The sequence below is a fragment of the Carcharhinus amblyrhynchos genome, chromosome 5, assembly GCF_965287045.1.
Source record: "Carcharhinus amblyrhynchos chromosome 5, sCarAmb.v2.hapA, whole genome shotgun sequence".
Classification (NCBI taxonomy): domain Eukaryota; kingdom Metazoa; phylum Chordata; class Chondrichthyes; order Carcharhiniformes; family Carcharhinidae; genus Carcharhinus; species Carcharhinus amblyrhynchos.
In genome coordinates this window covers 79,120,791-79,140,948 of record NC_137328.1, presented here as the reverse complement: position 1 = coordinate 79,140,948, position 20,158 = coordinate 79,120,791, and the positions used below count along the sequence as shown (strand labels likewise).

Genomic DNA, 20,158 nt, shown 5'->3' with positions numbered 1-20,158 from the left:
GCCACAATTCTAATATTTAGTTATGAAATAGTTACTCTGCTGCTATCTGTATGCTGATTTATTCTAAACTCTGTTCATACTGATTGTTTATCTATGTTAGCTTTTGGTCCAGCAATGTCACTGTTTGTAAAATTTAATCCTATTTTCAGATCCATCCATTGCATTAGACCCTCCCAATCTCTGCAGCTTTCTCAGCCCTACGACCCTCACATCTCTGTTTTTCCCATCCACAATTTTCAGTGCTGTGCCGTTACTGACCTTCAGTTGATTAGGCCTTATCTCTGAACTTCCCTTGCAAAATCTCTCCATTACTACCTTTTGTTTAATGCTTTATGACGTCCTAAAGCAAGTTTTTGTTCAGATATTTTATTTCTCCTTTTGCAGCTCAATGTCGAATTTTGTTAGAAATGCTCGTTTCTGTGAAATACCTTTTGTAGCATTTTACTCCATGAAAGATGCTATTTAAATGAAGCTAGTGTTTGCTTCTGTTAGAGCTTTGGCCATTTGCTGACCATGTCCACCCATTCAAAATTTCTGGCAAAACGTTTTTGTTTAAATGCCATCGTTGTTTGATGCAGCATAGGAAGAAAACTACTTCCTGAATTAAAATCAGGAAATGCTTGAAGCATTGCTGCATCTGTTGAGAGAAAAAATAAACATTTCAGATCAATGAGTTTCCACTAAAACTGGAATAAGTTAGATGCTTCACAGTTTCTAGGCAAGTACAAAGCCATGCAGAGAACCCACGCGGATAAGACATAGGAATGATTAAATGGTAAAGGGGATAATGGTGCAAGGTCACCAATGCTTATTCATGTGGGAAAACAGTCAGGAAAAATTGATTAATGTAGGTAGAGTAAAGAAAAGCTGATCACAGAGAAGTATTTTGGATGAATTGAAACTTCCTTCAGTTGAACATTAGGGAGGAAGAGTGTCAATGTTTGGCATCTGTCTTAAACTCTGCTCTCTTGCCACTGGCCATAACCCACTTATTGACTGCTTTGGCTGAACAAAATGGTAAGAAACCCTGCTAACCCCAAGCTAAGTGTCAACTGTGAATCAGTTAGTTGCACTTTGCCTCTGGCTCATGTATTTGAATTCCACTCAAGACATGAACACAAAGAGTTAGGCTGGTGCTCCAGCACAGTACTTAAGCAGTGATAGAGGCGTGTTGTCTTTCAAGTGAGAAATCAAACTGAGATCCATCTTCTCAGATGAATGTAAAAGATCCCACCACCCTACTTCAAAGAAGAGCAGGTGAGATATCCTCAGTGTTCTGGCCAATATTTATTCCTTAAATATTAGCACAAAAAAAATTAACAGACCTTTATCACATTGCTGTTTGTGTAACTTTGCTCTGTGCAAATTGACTGCCATGTTTCCTACATGACAATAGTGACTGCAAAAGTAGTAAATGGACTATAAAGTATTTTCATACATTGAGGACATGTAAGGCACTATATAAAATGCAAGCTCTATTTTTCTTTCAGATCTGATATCCCACAAAAAAAACATATTGCCACTGCTGTAACAGTTAGATGGAGGCAGAAAGCGAAAATGTATTTCCATTCTCTCTTTCTCTCTCTTCTCCACCTTCTGTCCCTTTTAAGAGATTGTCTAGTAGTGGAATATGAAGAAGTGGGATAATATGCAGATTAGTGTGATCATTGTAAAATTATAATGTGTGACATCCAGTAGTTATCATACCCTTCCCTGTCTCCCTAACCTCAAGTGGGGTAATACTCATAGCTTGTTAACCTTATTTTCTTTAGAACTATCACAGCAACAAGGATCAGAAGAGAGGGAGGAAAGGACTAAAAGGGGTCATGAAAAATCATTGGCCAGCAGGATTAAGGAAAATCCCAAGACTTTTTATATGTATAAAGAGCAAAAGGGTAGCCAGGGAGCAGGTTGGCCCACTCAAGGACAGGGGAGGGAATCTATGTATGGAGCCAGAGGAAATGGGCACGGTATTAAATGATTACTTTGTGTCAATATTCACCAAAGAGAAGGATGTGGTGGATGATGAGTCTTGGAAAAGGGTGTGGAGATAGTTTGAGTCATGTTAAGATCAAAAAGGAGGTATTGGGGTTCTTGAGAAACATTAAGGTAGACAAGACCCAGGGCCTGATGGGATATTCCCCAGAATACTGAGAGACAAGGGAGGAAATTATGGGGGCCTTGAGAGAAATGTTTGTATTCTCACTGGCTATAGGGGAGATCCCGGAGGATTGGAGAATAGCTCATGTTGTTCTTTTGTTTAAGAAGGGTAGCAGGAATAATTCAGGTAATTACAGGCCGATGAGCCTTACATCAGTGGTAGGGAAATTATTGGAGAGGATTCTTCGAGACAGGATTTACTCCCACTTGGAAACAAGCGGATGTATTAACAAGAAGCAACATGGCTTTGTGAAGTGGCGGTCATGTCTCATAACTTAAGTTTTTCGAGGAAGTGACGAAAATGATTGAGGGTAGGGCAGTGGATGTTATCTACGTGGATTTCAGTAAGGCCATTGACAAGATCCCTCATGGCAGACATGGGCACAGAGGTGAGCTGATAAAGGGATACAAAACTGGCTCAATCATAGAGCGTAGCAGTGGAAGGGTGCATTTCTGGATGGGGGGCTGTGACAAGAGGCATTCCTCAGGGATCAGTGCTGGGTGCTTTGCTATTTGTAATATATAAATGATTTGGTGGAAAATGTAACTGGTTTGATTTAGTAAATTTGCGAATGACACAAAGGTTGGTGGATTTGCGGTGAGCGATGAACGCTGGAGGATACAGCAGGATATAGATTGATTGCAGACTTGGGCAGCGAGATAGCAGATGGGATTTCTGGACAAATGAGGTCATGCATTTTGGAAGGTCTAATATAGAAAGGAAGTATACAGTAAACGGCAGAACCCTTAAGAGTATTGATAGGTAGAGGGGACGGGGTGTACAGGTACACGTCACTGAAAGTGACAGTGCAGGTGGAGAAGGTAGTCAAGCAGGCGTGTAGCATGCATGCCTTCAGTCGGGGCATTGAGTTTAAAAATTGGCAAGTTATGTTGCAACTTCTGTAGAACCTTAATTAGGCCACGTTTGAAATAGTGTTCAGTTCTGGTCACCACGCTACCAGAAGGATGTGGAGGCTTTAGAGAGGGTACAGAAAAGATTTACCAGGATGTTGCCTGGCATGGAGGGCATTAACTATGAGGAGAGGTTGGATAAACTTGGTTTGTTCTCACTGGAACGATGGAGGTTGAGGGGCATCTGATAGAAGCCTATAAGATTGAGGGGCATGGACAGTGTGGATAGTCAGTTTTCCCTAGAGTAGAAGAGTCAATTACTAGGGAGCAAGGGGCAAGGTTTAAAGGAGATGTGCGAGACAAGTCTTTTGCACAGAGGGTGGTGGGTACCTGGAACTTGCTGCTGGGGGTGGTCATGGAAGCAACTACGATGGTGAGTTTTTAAGGGACGTCTTGACAAATGCATGAATAGGATGGGAATGGAGGGATATGAACCCGGAAGGGTAGGGGGTTTTAGTTTCAATTTACTATCAAATAAATCGGTTGGACTGAAACCCGGTGTGGTCAAGACTTTTTATTGTGTTTACCCCAGTCCAACGCCGGCATATCCACATCATGACTACTATCGGTTTTAATTCAGTCATAGAGGGCCGAAGAGCCTGTTCCTGTGCTGTAATTTTCTTTGTTATTTGAAGACAAAAAGTGGGGGAAAATGATGCAGAACGAAAAGGGAGAAATAACATTGTCATGGTGGAAGCAATAAGATAAAGATGGAGGAGCAGAAAGATCAAGGGACATAGTAATCTCTGTTTTGTCCTTCACAAACTGTTCGGATACTTCCACTCCGGAAGAGAAATTATATATTTTTAAAATTTATTTATTAGTGTCACAAGTGGGCATATATTAACACTGCAATGAAATTACTGCGAAAATCCCCTAGTCGCCACATTCTGCCACCTGTTCAGATACACTAAGGGAGAATTTGGCACGGCCAATCCACTGAACCAGCACGTCTTTCGGACTATGGGAGGAAACCCATGCAAATGATCAAGAATGTTATGTGATTATTACAGCCACGTTTTCAATGTTGAAAAAGTGATTCCAAAAATACAACTGTTGATCCTGTACAGCATTCCTTTAAACATACATCAAACAGTAGCTGAAAGGAACATAATGGTAGATTTTTAAATTATTAAAGATGAATACAATAGGAGTACATTTTTTTGAGTGAGAATGATTGCAAAGGCAGTGAAGGATGCATGGTTAAAATTAGCAGGATTCCAGGCGTCAGAACAATTTGCTGCTGAATTTAATTACTGTTTTCATTCTGACGGGTTCAATAGATTTTTATTACTTAACAGATGGGCTGAGTGCATATTTTTTTCTTTGCATCATTCATGTACTGATCTTCATTGAAGGGCTCCTATCTTTGGAGAATGATTTTCATTTAATTTATGGATCTTCAGTGTGTGTCAAGATTAATTAGCAAATGCAACACTGTAGCAGACACCTGTTAAAGTGGCGGAGGTGGACTGTTTACTTCTTGGAAAAATACGTCAACGGTGACTTTTGTCTGGTGTCATACTGCATTTACTTATTCGCCCTGGCAACGATAATGACATCCTGCCTACGTTGAGCAAACAAAAGACAAAATAACACGATAGTTCAGCCAAAGGTAATGAGCCTTTTAGGCTCAGTTCAGCTTAGAAAACTTTCAGAATCCTCTCGGTTCTCACTGTCTGCAAACATGAGCAATATGCTAGAGCAATGTATTGGATCACATCCTGTGACATCTACCTACATAAACTCCAAATGTAGCAAAAATGTCATTAAATTATAAGGCATGTAATGATCTTTATAAAATATCTGACAGGCTTCCAGAGAAAATAAAAAAATTATAATAGATTATAATATAATAAAAAAAATTATAATAAACCTGAAATTTAAACAGAAAATTCTGCTCCACTTAGATCAAGTTGATTCTGTGGGAGAGAGCCAGAATGAAGCCATTTGTCCTGCAAAGCACTGCCACCCAAGTATATCCTTTTCTGTGACACCAGACCCAAGCAAAGTGGTTGACTCTTAAAAGCTATCTGAAGTGGTTTAACAAGCCAACTCGGTTCAAGGAAAATTAGAGATGGGAAACAAATGCTGGCCTTGCCATTGGCGCAACTTTATCCCGTAACAGGATGTTTTTTAAAAATCTAATTTTAAGACTTTTATTGTGGCAAATGAATTAAAAGCAATGTTGACTAAAACAAACAACTAATACACCAGACTCTGGAAAAGATTTCCCCCCTTAACTTGTCACATGCCTAAAATTTCACACCACAGTTATACTTTATCCTGCACTCTCAGCTGAATAACAGTTTTCACAAGAACCAGTCCAATTTCATTCCCAGATTCCAATAGGTTTACTTCTCTCCAGTTTTGTTCACTTGTAAGTTCCAGTGACATCAAAAGGCTCTTCTATCTATTTTCAGAGAAGACCGGAACTGAGTACCAACTTTTCACCACTTCCTTTTTCCCCGGTCACAGCCAGTCAAATGTTTGTGATTCTTTGGATTGCCACAAGGTGCACCTCTTTAACTGCATTCAATTTGGCCTGATTGTCCACAGAATGAATACTGTACTCTCTGCTGATTACACTGACTGGCAATCTCCGGTCCCTCCCCCTCTCACTCCATCTCTCCCTCAATCTCTTGCTGTCGTTCCTTCTCTCATGTTCCCTCTCTCCACTGACACACCTCCCCCCCACCCCCAAGCCTGTGTGCACTTCTGTCCAAAACCTGGAGACGAGAAGCCAATCCAGTCCACACAGATGCTCTGGCCATTGTTTACAGGTATGTACATCGTGCACCTTCTTCGCAGTAAGATAAGCTAGGCCTGCCATCTCCATTGCAACCAAACCCAGGTTGTTGTTAGATCCCATTACCCATTTGATTTCTCAGGTATAATCTGAGATTAGAGACCATTCCAAATCTTGTAAAGTTCACGTTCATAACAGAGCTATTTCCTTGTTACCTGAGGACGGCCAGCAATGATTCTGAAGCATCTAGCCTCTGACCTGTGTCTCTTTATTGGCATGAATGAGGAAGGGATTTGATTTTGATAATTTTTTTCTATTTAACCGGGCACATTAGAATATTAATAGAAATTGCACTGGTAATTTATAAGAAAATATCTGTATTTTGGATGCTGTTTTATAAAACATATGGGAAGCCTTTTTGAATGTATTAAGCGTACAATTACTTTGTTAACAGAGCAACTTCGAAAGATGAAATGTGCAACTTGTATATAATGTACTACATGGACGCTAAGCATGCCAAGCCTTACATGTACTGTATGCAAGACGGTAGTCCTGAACTGTTCAAACATATTCCTCCAGAGGCAAACATTCCGATCCCTGTCAGCCCAGATATGGCAATGCATGGACATCATACAGGTGATTACATTTTAATAATTATTGAAGGAATAACTGGTTCTCAACCACAGCATAGATATTTTGTTATTGAAATGTCACAGTTGCCTTATTCATCAAAAGTATTCTGTAACATTCTGGGAGTCAGAAAGAATGAATGTAATACGTGTAGAAAGCAGAGTGAAATATTCTGGCATTATTGGCCTGTTGGTTATGGCCCTTAACCACTTGAGGATAGTTTTAAAAGACGCTGTTTTTAGTCATGTTGCACAATTCTGCTGCTGGGGCCACTGTTGTACAGTTCCAGATAATGTCAGCAGTGGCATTTCTGCATGTCCATTGAACTCTGCAAAATTGAATTAATAAGGGAAAAAGCCAAGCTTGAAGTAGGAAGGTTGAAAGTGTCTCTAAAAGTAAAAAAATGATGGTATTGTGTCTCCATACATTAGGCCCAGAGAAATGGATGACTTTCTGCATGGGGTGCTTGGAAGGTTGGCTGTGGGAAAATTAATTTGGGTGTCAATGATGTAGATTATGTGTCTATTAATTGAGTAGTATAAGAGCATAAAATGAGCCAAAGCGCACTCTTTGTCTCGTCCCACTCCTCATTTCTTCATCAATGTTGTGACTTTCCATATTCGTATTTTGCCTTCAGACTTCTCTGTATCTTTTATTTTTCCCCCCAATTCAAATATTTGAAGATTAGTTATATAACTACAGCTTGAATTGCAAACGCTCTGTAACCTCATTTTTGAACTGTTTTGACTTGTACAGCAGCTCTGTAAGCATTTCTTAAGCTGTTGTGTCGGCTTTTGTATTTTGCACCATTGGACTAGCTTTCATTATTAAATAAGGATATCCAGTTGCAAGAATAAATTTGAGTTGTCTAAAAATAGCCACTTAGGAAGTTTGTTCTGATGATGAGATTTTCAGTTAATGATGAAGCTAAAGCTTCGAAAAATAGAATGTCCCAAATCAAGCTACAAATATTGTATTCAGCTAATATCCTGGGAATGCTATCTTCTGTTGTATGAAGTGATAACCATTTTTAATTTATGGTTTTTAAGAAGTTTTAGTATAGACACAGATCTAGAAGTAAAATCTTCCCTTCTGCTGCAATTGGAAAATAGAATATGAAGTAATAGGACTATACAATTTCTTCTCATTTGTTGGAAATTTCTGTGCTGTTCATTGGGATTTCTAAAATGTACATTAGTGACATATTGATCTGCATTGGTCTGTTAACCGGTCCTTTTCCTGATTTGGTATTTAATAGCCACTTGGTAGTACCAAAGTTGAATATTGCTGAAAAGCAAGGCATGTTGCTGAAGTTTTTTACCTTCCACTCATCATGACGAATGCAAAAAGGCTAAATTGCAAGCGAAAACATAAGAACATAATAAGAACATAAGAAATAGGAGCAGGAGTAGGCCATCTAGCCCCTCGAGCCTGCCCTGCCATTCAATAAGATCATGGCTGATCTGTCATGTCTCAGTTCCACATTCCCACCCTCTCCCCATAACCCTTAATCCCCTGGCCTATCAAAAACCTATCAACCCACGTCTTAAAAATATTTAGCGAGGCAGCCTCCACCACTTCAACGGGCAGAGAATTCCAGAGATTCACCACCCTTTGAGTGAAGAAGTTCCTCCTCAACTCCGTTCTAAACCGCCCCCCCCCCTTTATCTTGAGGCTGTGCCCTCTAGTCCTACTGTCCTTTCTGAGCAGGAAGAGCCTCTCCACCTCTATCCTATCCATCCCATTCATCATCTTATATGCCTCAATGAGATCTCCCCTCATTCTTCTAAACTCTTAACGAGTACAAGCCAAGTTTATCCAGCCTCTCCTACATAGCTCCTGTAGGATAAAACAATTTACCCTACAGGAGAAAAGGGCATGGATTCATTGGAAAACTTTGATTAGTCAAAACATTGCCAGGGAGAAAGCAATTGGGCAGTACAGGCTCCCTAATCTCCTGGGGAATTGAAAAATAGCACAGGACTTAAATATATTCCTTTTGAATGGGAATGGGGCCTTGCATATGAATATATCTTGTTTCGATCTTAAATTGCTTGTTAGCGTGGCGATTACTGCAGTCTGGATTGTTCAAGTGCTGGCCAATTGTGGAATTACACCTAAAAGTTGACATTTTGTTTTGGATTTTGCAAGCAAGGGCTGTTTGAGTACAGTCTCTACTCTGCCCATTATAAACAACCAAAGGGGCATGCTGTTTCATTCAATCAGCTGATCAGCAAGACCTATGACCTATTTACCTGGCGCTGATCAGCACTGAAATGCATCCACAAAAAGGCTCAATTGTGTGGTATATAGAAGGTCTTATCGGACCTATGGCTGCATCCTATTAGTAGAAAATGCCACTTCTGTAACCAGTTCATAGTAACAGTGAAATGGCTTCCTTAACCTGTATTTAAATTTCTGAGATACTTGGCCATTGCAGGGAATTGGCCTTCCACATAATTGAGCAATATGATGTATGTTTCAGTGCTGGTGAAATGCCAGGTATGTAGAGCATACGTCACAGCAATTGACTGACTGAATCAAGAAGCCATTGTTTGTCCAAGCCAACGTACAATCCTTTCTTTCAAAACCTAAAACATAATGTCTGCTGTTTGATGTGATTCTGTAATTGGGCAACACTTACTGACCAATCCTGGATGTGATAATAGATACACTAACAATCAATTTAGGATAATCAGTCAAGCTAGTAACATGGTCCTTTTACCCCTGCTGGAAGCAACATGCATTCAAATGTAGAGACATCTGCAAAACAAAAGGGATAATTTCAAGCTTTGTGCCTTTCTTGATTACCCAGGAGCTTGGGAACCTGCAGCTCCCTGTTGCTTTCTCCGTGGCAATACCATTGCCAAATAATCAGCAGTATAAGTTGTGATCATTTGAATGTAGCATCCTTGAGTTTGTGCTGCTGAATGAAATAAAAAGAGATTTGGCAGCATGTCTCTCAGCAAATTTCCTAATTTTGGTTATTTTACAAAGTTTGAACTATTTTTATAGACCATATTTATAACAGTTGTGCGCAAAGATGGGATCCTTGGCATTTGTTTTAAGGGTGCTATGTAAGACCAAATTATAATAATGTACTTTTCATTAATGCAACCACTAGGTAAAGAGAATCCAGATGAAAATGTTATACTGCAGCAACCTAAAAGGGAAGAAGAGGTCGTTCTTGACCAGGGTATGTACGGCCACTTATTTGACATTAAAAGGTAATTTTTCTCACTGGTCTGGAAATTATCATCAGCAGCTGAAATGATGATGGAACTTCAAAAACTGTACTGCATGTTAAAATTTATTATGCCAGATATTGCTGTCAGCCATGAATGAAAGGTGCTGGCTGTACATTGTTCTTGGACTTGTCATAGACTGAGATCTTACTTAGCTCTAAATTAGAGAGTCAAAACAGCGTGGCACCCTCTGCAAGGCACCTGTGAATAGGTGATCAACTGTGTCCCCTTCACCAATCACATTGAAAAATTGTAAACGCGCAGCGCAGAGTTTGAACCAAGTATTGGTTTTGAGTATTCAGTCGGGGTCAAATGAGGTACAGAAAGAGAGATTGGATTGAGAAAGAAAGAGATAAGAGAATGATAACTTTTTAAAAATTGCCTAACAGTATTAGAAAACTGAAGGAACAAGGCTGAACATTTGAAAGAATTTTTACTGCAAGAAAGGGCATTTGGCAAAAATTAAGAATTACTATGCTATTAAAAAGATGTAGAAAAGATCTTGGAATAGAAAAAAACCTTGTAATAGACAAAATCCAACTTTTCTGTTTCAACCATATAAGGACTGCAATATCACCTAATTTCATTTATTTCAATGATAAGTTAGATATCAAAGTACTTTTTTCAAGAAGCTTTTTAGAAGCATGACATCTTAGATAACGACTTCTGGATATCCATGATAATGGTGCAAGTATAGCCACTGGAAATTCTGACTTCCAGGTAATTAACAGTGAACACTGTGAGCTTCGCTGTTATTTCTGCAGCAAAATCTGACCCAATTATGATAAGCAAGTGTTATACTGTTAAGTAAAATATTAAATTTCATTCTATTCACTGCAGCATCAAATGATTGATATTCATCCGATGCAATTGTGTGCTTTTTTCACAAAAGGACTGCATGCAATCACATTGCTAGCACTCTTTCCAGTAAGTAATTCATGAGGCATCAATCAGTTGGCTCAGAGCTGTGCAAGTAAAATGCATGACATACAATGTGACCTGAATAGAATTATTTTTACCACTCTACACTTTTATGTTCACTGGAATTTATCTTCTTTTTTGTAGATAGAGGAATCTATTCAATTAATGCAGCAAAATATTGTGTCCATATGATGTATGAATGTATTTTTGGTGATGATGTCTAAACAAAGATAAATAAAAGCAGTGAAAGGAACAGGGCAAAAAGGGTATGACGCTAAAGTGGTTGTCTAAAACCAAACTTACCCAATCTTCTGGGAATACAGATCAGTAGTACTGTAGCTGCCTGTGATGACTTTTTAAAAATAATTGCTGAATAGTTATTTGCTTGACACAATTAGAGGAATTAAGATACCTTGAAGTTTGTGGAACTGGATAGGAAGAATTGAGGCCATGGAGAAATTTGAAGACAAGAATGAAAACTTTAAAACCATGGTGTTGCTTAGCCAGGAGCCGACACAGATGAACTGAGGTGGGGTGCGAGTCAGGCTACATTATAAAGATAGAAATGAATGGACTTGGTGATGGCCCAGACATGCGGTTGGAAGTTCACCTCTGAGTGAAATATGTCACTGAAGTTGTGAACACTCTGGTATAGCCCTAGACAGTTGCCAGGGAAGAAGGATAGAGTTGATGGTTTAGGAAATGTAGCTTGTGGCAGGGACTGCTAAAGACAATGACTCTGGTCCTCCCAATGTTTTGGTGAGGACACAGCTACAAATAGAGACCACAACTCAACAAGCACCAATCCCAGTACCACTCTGGAATTATCAAAAATTGAGATATACATTTCCTCAATTTAACTTACAACAAACAGCTTATGTATTAGTAACTGGAATCTTTATGAAGTGAAGATATTGTTTTTAGTTGAGTACCTACTTGAGGTGCTGCAATTTTTCTTCATATGGATCCTGATCATGGGAATGAGCAGAAAGCTTGTATTAAACAAGATGCAAAGTGCCGACATATTCATGTTAGTCTGTGTGCATTTATCTTTCTCTAGGCACAAACAATATGAATTCATTGCCTTTCCTAAATGTATTTCAGTATTAAAATGTTGAGAATGTTGTCAGTTATATTAGTTGGTATATTCTTTGAAGGGCAGTTACCATGATAGCAATTTTTGTAAGCCCTTTCTCAAATCTCAACTCTGACATCAACAGCCAATAGTAGTCTCTGCTTTGAAAGTGGAGGACTCCTTACAAAGATGCAGTGTTTAGGATATTTACAGCATTCTAAGTACTTTAAGGAATAATATTTTGAAATTCAGTACTTGAAATGATGCCCCAATGGGGATCAATTTTACTGGAAATTCTCCATTGTGCAGTCCATCTGCAAATAAAAGGTTGCTTAAAATATTTATGTTTGTTATTAAAAAATGCAGTATTATATCTCGAGCTGAATTTCTCAACGACTGTGCAGAACGTTTAGCAGAAGTTACGGCTTGAGAAAAAACATTTAAATTGATCACTTTTTTGGGCGAGTGTGGGTTGGGGAGAGATAAAATGTTCGAATAAAATATGTTTTCAATCGTGCTATAAGAGATCATACCAAAAGTACGACCGGAGAGAGAAATTGCAGCAGGTTTTATAGACCTGGTCGAAACAGAATGTATTGCTTTTTGAAAGAAAATAATTAAAAGGATGTAGTTAAAGTACATGTTAGTTCCATCCCTTCACCAATGACGCACAATGGCAGCGTTTTCCAAACTCACGACCACTAACATCTCAAGGACAAGATACCTGGGGACACCACCACCTGGAGTTCCCTTCTGAGTCACTCACCATCCTGACTTGGGAGTTGTTCTTTTGCTTTTGTTGGGTCAAATTTCTGGAATTCCCTCCCTAACAGTGTGGTGGGGGTATCTATACCTCAGGGAATGTAGTGGTTCAAGAGGCAGCTTACCACTACCTTCTCAAGGGCGAATAGGGATGGGCATAAAGTGCTGGTCTTGTCAGCAACTCCTACATATTGTAAATGAATTTTTAAGTAAGTCATTTTTATGCTGGCTAGCAAACTATCAATTTTTTTTTACAGATTATGGTGCAGAAGCAGTTACTAAATTTCTGCACTAAGATTTGCTGATTGGACAGAAATCAAGAAGTTTATTACTCTATATGCATGTCTTCATTACATATTGTCACTAATTCATCCAATTGATATTGAGCTAGACATGAGAGTTATCTGATTCTTCTAAAGTCTTATTAAGATATCAATTTGCAGTTTATTTATTCTTAACACTGATCTACATCGCATGAAGATGGCATGAATATATATCATATTTATACATATATATTAATATATCTGGAGAATAATAAGATGTTCCAGTCGAAATAAGATGGGGTAAAGATTTGAAAAATATACAATTAACTAAAGGAACAGTGCAAGTGCAAATTAGTTTTGCATTGCGCATCTTAATCGTAGTCCCCAAAATCTTGCCGCCATTTACACTGGTGCAAACTTATACTCCTGCTGATGGTGCACCCCATCACAGGCTTCTTGGTGGTTCAATGGGAAAACCAGTTGACAACAAGGAGACCATAAAATTTTGCTGCCAGCAAGTGGCGAGCTACCTCCCACCACCATGAAACATGCTACAAGGAGGGAGGAAAATCCTACCCATAATCTATGCTCTTACTATGCAACATAGGACTTGCAGTAATGAAGAGATAATTGAATACACAACCTGACATTGTCATATCGATCCAATTATATCTTAACTGCCTAGTTGACAGTTGCTTTGAATAGAGAAAGGGGTATTCATGGGTACTTGTAGACTATTTGTGATATACAGTATTTGGAATTTTCCTTGTCTTTCCAGATACTCCTAAGATTTTTGGAGGGTTGATAGCTGAAAAGACAAAATTGTAGGGACTGTTAACAATAAATAGTAACTGGGTTTCCCAAAAAGTGTATCATATAACTGACAGTCATTAATGCAAAATTATACTTCATTATAGTTTGTTCAGTTCTCATTTTTGGCATAACGTATTGTTTTAGGGGTGTTATGTATATCCAACTTAAAATTTGCCACATCAAATTTAATTCCGTATTTGTATTGTGACATAACCTGAAAATACATTATCAGGTTGTGTGTGCAGACTGTATGTCACTACCACCCCTCTCGACTCCTCCACTGCTCCGATTTGTCATTATTTGCTGCTTGTCTGACACTCAGTTTGGATGAGTGGGAATTCTTCCAGTTGAGCATAAGGATAAACAAAGACATTTAATTAGATCTTGCCTACAAATTCTGTTCACTCTTCACTATCTTCATCTCTCTAACAAATGTCTGAGGTTGAAGCAGACAGTTCAGTGTTCTTCACTTGAGCTGAGATTCTAAATTCGTATCTTCTTCATCCCAAAGGCTGCCTACTTCCACCTCCATTATCTTGTCTGTATTCTCCCCCAACTCATCTGCTGTGAAAATGCACTTCGATACCTTAACCTCTAGACTTCATTATTCTAATGTTCTGCTGCCTTTATCCTAACTCGCAAAAAGTTCTTTCATCCATCACCCCAAGATTTCAAACTACATTGGCTCTTTGTCTGGCAACGCTATTTTTAAAATTCTCATCCTTTGCTCAAATCATTCTGTAGCCTCACCCTTCTTTATCTTTGTAACCACCTACAACCTCAGAGTTCTGGCCTCTTGGGTCTTCTTGATTTTAATCATTCCACTATTGGTAGCTGTGTTTTCAGGTTCTGAACTCTGAAATTTCGTCCCTAAAACTTCTTTACTCCTTTACTTCTCTCTCCTTTTAGTCAGTCCTTAAAATCTACCTCTCAACAAACTTTAGGTCAACTATCCTAATATATATTTTCTTATGTAAAGCACTTTGTATGCTTTAATATATTAATTGCCAATGTGCTACTGTTGTCTGCTGATACAGAATGGAATCATTTAAAGATGAAATCTAAGATCTTTGACATCATGCAATTTGAGTCATCACTATCCATGTAACCACCTTTGCAATCATTAGTAAACAGACCGATTGATTAATTTAGTGAACTTTTGAGTTTTCTTCAAAACTGAACATCATTTGTGATAGATGAGTGCAATAAATGAAGATGGAATATGGTTCCCTTTCCTTAAAGGATGGGTCAGGGTGACACATAAAATAAATATTGAATGGTCTTATTTGGTATGGTAGTGACAGATTTTTTTTGTTTGGTCAGATATAAACAATGCGCAGTCACAGGTTTAATGAAACCTTTATTGCAAATGATAGAAAGTAGCCGATGTTTGAGGTTCCTTTGGAACAAGGAACATAAATCATTTAAGAGGAATGGAGAGAGAAGCTCATTGATCAGTTGTCAGGGCAATGAGCAAGAGAACACTGACAACTGCTTGGATAGGAAGAGTTCCTCCTGACAGCATTCAGTGGGCCCCTTTTCTTGCACCTTTGAATATAAAAAAACTTACCAACCTCAGATCTGAAATTAATTTACTGCTTTTTGTGGGAGTGAATTTCACACTTCTATCACCATTTGCATGAAGAAATGTTTCCTGATTTGTCTCTTGAATGGCTCTGATTGTAAGACTCCTCCCAGTGGAGAGGTTACTCTTTATCATCCCTATCAATTTGTTTCAAACTCCTTAAGATCTTCAATCAAATCCCCCCATAACCTTCTAGATTCCAAGGAGTACAAAACTGGACTGTATATGGCTTTTTGGGTATTTTTTCCTAAACTCATACATAACTGAAGATTTGGAAAGGTATTTGAAGAGGAGGAGCATGAGATGGCCCTCTGTTCTCCTTGTTGCCATCCACAGTACAAGTCTACTACCTTTCTGACCACTTGTCGCATGACAGTTCAATTGAATGTAGGTTTCTTTAAACTGGAAAATCTCAGAGACAGTTGGAATCTCTTGGGCACATATAAGAAATCATGATTTAAAAAGTCTAATGCTGGTGGGAAAGATTGATGGTAAAAGAGATAGACAAACATCTTTCTAAAGAGCAGCACATTGGATAAATGTGCTACCAATGAAGATGATCCACATCTCCAGAGCAAGATTAATATGGAGACCCATGATCGCCAACAGCCTGTCAGGACTTAAAATCTGAAGAGAGATCAGTTTGAATAATTGGTTAGAACGCTTCTACATTTTGAGTAGGCTTTTTATTTTTCTTGATTTTTGAACATTAATTCTTGTATTTGTGAATGGCAAAGAAAGTTGTGAAGGTGACAGTCTCCTTGGGGGCTCCTATTGTCCTGTGCAACTTGGCGAGGAAACAGAATTTTACAGAAAAACTTTACAGAATGCCATGGTCATTGGATAGGCATATGGATAATATTGGAATAGTTTAGGTTAGAGGGTCATTAGATTGGTTCCACTGGTCAGCACAACATCGAGGGCCGAAGGGCCTATACTGCGTTGCAATGTTCTATGTTTTAGAACAGATGCACCTATCTCTAAGAATTTATATTTGTAGCCATCATTACCCCAGAGGCCACGCTACAGGCCTAGACAATTCTCTACCTGTTAATATCATAATATAGACAGATTAGTGATTCTGGGGCTTTTCTCTTCAGAGAAGAGTAGGTTTTGAAGAGATTTGATATGATTAAAATCATAAGGAGAAACTGTTTCAAGTGGCGGAAGGATCAAGAACCAGAGGACACCAATTTTAACCCACTTGCAAATGAAGCAACAGCAACATGAAAGTTATTCTACGCACCAAGAATTTCTGATCTTGAATGCACTGCCTTACTTTGGTGGAGATAATTGTGGTTTTCAAAAGAAAATTGGTTAATTATCTGAAGGGAAAAATTTGCAGAATGACTGGTGGTTGGGATGGGAGGATGGGGTGGGTGGTGGGTGGTGAAAACCTCTCTTTGCCAAGTCACAGACCCATGCATTCATCCAATCTGACCAAGAAATGTCTTTTTCGTGGTTCTTTTTAACAGTGATGAATGCATTAAGTTATGTCATCACATCCTTCTAAGCTATTATAGGGACATCTGTGAAATCAGTCAATCTACTGCCTGGAGATTTATCAAGCATGTCACATACAATTTTTGTTAGAAATAACATCTTCAATCTTCCTTGTGAAATTCATCTGTGGACATGTTGCAGATTATTTATTGGGTGCAAATTTTCCCAAGAGTGCAGTGCATAGTGGGAAAGCAAGAACATGGCTCTCTGACCACCAAAATATAATAATGCTTGTTAGTGCCATGCTTATATTCAATAAGCAATAGTACATGCTGCCCAGTTTATTTTGACATTCCGAGACCGTCAAAGGTAGCTGCTTAGATGCTAGGTTTATCTTCTACAAGTAATTATCCTGCTGATAACTCTCTTCATTCCTTCAGCAATAATACAGTATAAACTTCCTTTGATGCAGCCACACTGTCACGCTCACCTTGGCAGTCATTGGGCCATAACTTCCTTGGAGTGGCAAATAGCATCAGATTGCCACTCCGTACCCAATTAGCTGTGCTAAAATTTTTAAGTACCTGTTATGCCTAACTTTCCTGGATCAGGCCATGTGCGATTCAGGTGGCGCAGCTTTCATCGGGGCCAAGCGTCAGAGTGTAAAAACGAAAGAAACAAAGGCTGACACGTCCCCTTTTTAACAGCATCAGTTGCCATAAAGCAAGTGGATTTAAAGGTCCCATTGAAAATAACAAACCTGGGAGAAAGTAAATATCTAAGCCAGGCTTTTTCAAAGTGGGGTCTCAAACCAGTTGCCGGGTAAATTCTTGATGCTCTAACGTGGGATGTTGTTTCAAACAAAAGGGATGTTTATAGCGCACATTTTGTAGAAGGCGAGATGACGATGAGGACCTCTCAAACGATGACGTAGCCAGCTTGAGGGCATTTATTGTGGAGAATAAACTTATTGTATGATCCAATGCAAGTTGCATGCATTTAATTGAAGGAAAGTGTAAGAATTAGGAGAGAGATGTATTTTTAGATTTACAGTAAATCCCATTTAAATTGCAACTGTAGCAGTAGTACTGCAGCTTGCCTGATCAGTGGACTCTACCTGAGCCTTGCATTTCCTGCCGTGAAGACAGACTGTAACTTCAGAATTTGACAAGCGCAGTCATCTCACAATCCAACTCATCATTTTTCTGGTGTGTGTGTGGGTGGGGGATGATCTGCCTCTTTAAAGTAATTATGTTGAAGTTAGAAGTGTTTTCATTTCAGAGTAACTATTCGCATAACACTAGCATGGAACCACCAAAGTTAATGATTTAAACCCCTTTATCAGATGGTTTCCAGTGCAGCTGTCTAGGGGAAGTTGGCCAGTTCAACCCTTAACTGGGAATTTCCGAGGGGGATTCCCAGTGCATCTTTCAGGTGGAACCAAAAGTAAAGTAAAGGATAGGCTGGAGGGCTAGAGTTTAAATATCAATGGTGTACTGGAACAAAAGGCAAAGGGAGTGATGACAGTAGTTTAGCAAAAACAAGCAATTGATTCAAAGTAGATACTAATAGCAAAATGAAGGCCATCTCTGCCTGGAAGCAAAAACATGAAAACAAGATACACTTGGCACTTGGAAGGGAAATAAAGTTCAAAATGGAGGATAGAGTTCGCAGCTAGAAGTTGTTGAATTCACTATTGAGTCCACAAGGTTTTAAAGTGTCTAATTGAAAGATGAAATGCTGTTTCTCCAGCTTGTATTGGGCTTCACTGGAACAATGCAACAGATCGAGGATAGAAATATGAGCATGAGAGCAAGGTAGTGAATAGAGATGGCAAGCAATCGGAAGAGAGGGGTCTTGGTTGCGGACTGAGAGGAGGTATTCTGCAAGGTAGTCATGCAGTCTGCGCATACAGGAAACTAAGAACAGGTAAATCACTGAGTTACCTGAAAGGAATATTTGGGCCCTTGGACAGTGAGAAGAGAGGAGCTAAAGGGGCACCACCTGCCATTTCATAGGAAGAGGATGAGTTATTGTTGTTAGAGGAGTGGACCAGGATGCCATGGAGGGAACAGCCCCGTTAGTGTTGATGGAGTGAGGGAGGGAAGATGTGTTTGGTGATGGCATCATGATGGAGGTGACTGAAGTTGATCCTTTGAATACAGAATCTGGTGAAATGGAAAATAAGGACGAAGGGAATTCAATCATGGATGTGGGAGGGAATGGAAGGAGTGAGGGCAGAAGTGTAGTAATGGGTCATAAATGGACCTAACAACCACTGTGTTGAAATCCGCAATTTAGAAAAAGGAAAACATCAGAAGTTCCATTGTGAAAGTTAGCATCATCAGAACAGAGATGGAGAAATTAGGAGAATGGTATGGAGCACTTACAGGAAGCAGGGTGTAAGGAAATGTTTTGAGATACCTGTGGGAAGTAATGAGCTTGTAATGGATATTAGCTGACAGTGTCCCCAAAATGGAGACAGAGAAGTCAAGAAAGGGAAGTTCGGAGATGGACCTCGTGAAAGTGAGAGAAGGGTGAAAATTGAAAGCAAAATTGAGTTTTTGAGTTCTGGCCGAGAGCAAGGAACAGCACCAATACAGTCATCAATGTATCAGAGAAACAGCTGTGGGAGGAGGCCTGAGTCAGACTGGAACAAAGACTGCACCACATACCCCATGAAGAGATAGACGTAACCATGGCCCATGCAGGTAACCATAGCCATACCTTTTGTTTGGAGGAAGTGAAACAAGTAAAACAAGAAATTGCTCAAAGAGAGAACAACTTTAGCTAGACAGGAGAGTGGTAATTGATGGGAATGTTTGGGCTTCTGTTCAAGGAAGAATTCAAAACCCCTCAGACAGTGCTGATGAGGAATTGTAACTCAAATTGGACATCCAGAATGAAGAAGGGCCAGTTAAGGCCAGGAAACTGGAAATCACTGAAATGACACAAAACGCCCAAAGAATCAGGAATGTAGGTGCGAAGAGACTAATCAAGGGAAGAAGAAAGTACTAAGATAGCAATTGAAGTCGTAGAATCATACAGATATACGGCATAGAAACAGGCTCTTCGGCCTAACTCATCCATGCTGACCAGGTTTTCTAAACTGAACTAGTCTCATTTGCTTGCGTTTGGCCCATATCCCTCAAAACCTTTTGCATCCGTGTACTTGTCCAAATATCTTTTAAATGTAGTGATTGTATCTGCCTCTACCACCTCCTCTTGGCAGCTCATTAATTAATAAGTTAAATGAGGCAGGAACAGGCTGAAATGAAACATCGACCAGGACAGTTTTGTTTGTGGGTTTGGTAATGAGGTCTAAGTAGGCTATTTGAGGCTGGGAGACTATCAGGTGGGAAGTTGTGGAGGATGATCTTTGGAGGAGAAATCAGTAATGATCTTAGAAACAATCGATTGATGTTAGGTGGTGGGGTCATAGTCCAAGGAACAGCAAGAAGAAATGTCTGGGAGTTGGCACTCATTATTTGAGGTGTCTTGAGCAAAGGACGTCAAGAGACTATCCACACTGGGGCAGATTCTAAGAATGTGTGCACATGCAAACTTTTAGCACAAGTTACTGTATAAGATTGGCACCTT

General features: G+C 39.3%; 1 protein-coding gene across 4 annotated transcripts in view; it reads left to right on the top strand.

The window, feature by feature from the left end:
- Positions 1 to 20,158, top strand: part of pam (peptidylglycine alpha-amidating monooxygenase) — a 262,485-nt gene that overhangs the window by 194,477 nt on the left and 47,850 nt on the right. For all 4 annotated transcript variants that reach the window (XM_080189068.1, XM_080189065.1, XM_080189066.1 and 1 more), the window contains 2 exons: positions 6,276 to 6,457; positions 9,576 to 9,647. In XM_080189068.1, coding sequence (XP_080045194.1) covers positions 6,276 to 6,457; positions 9,576 to 9,647 — 254 coding nt within the window. The remainder of the gene's footprint in view (positions 1 to 6,275; positions 6,458 to 9,575; positions 9,648 to 20,158) is intronic.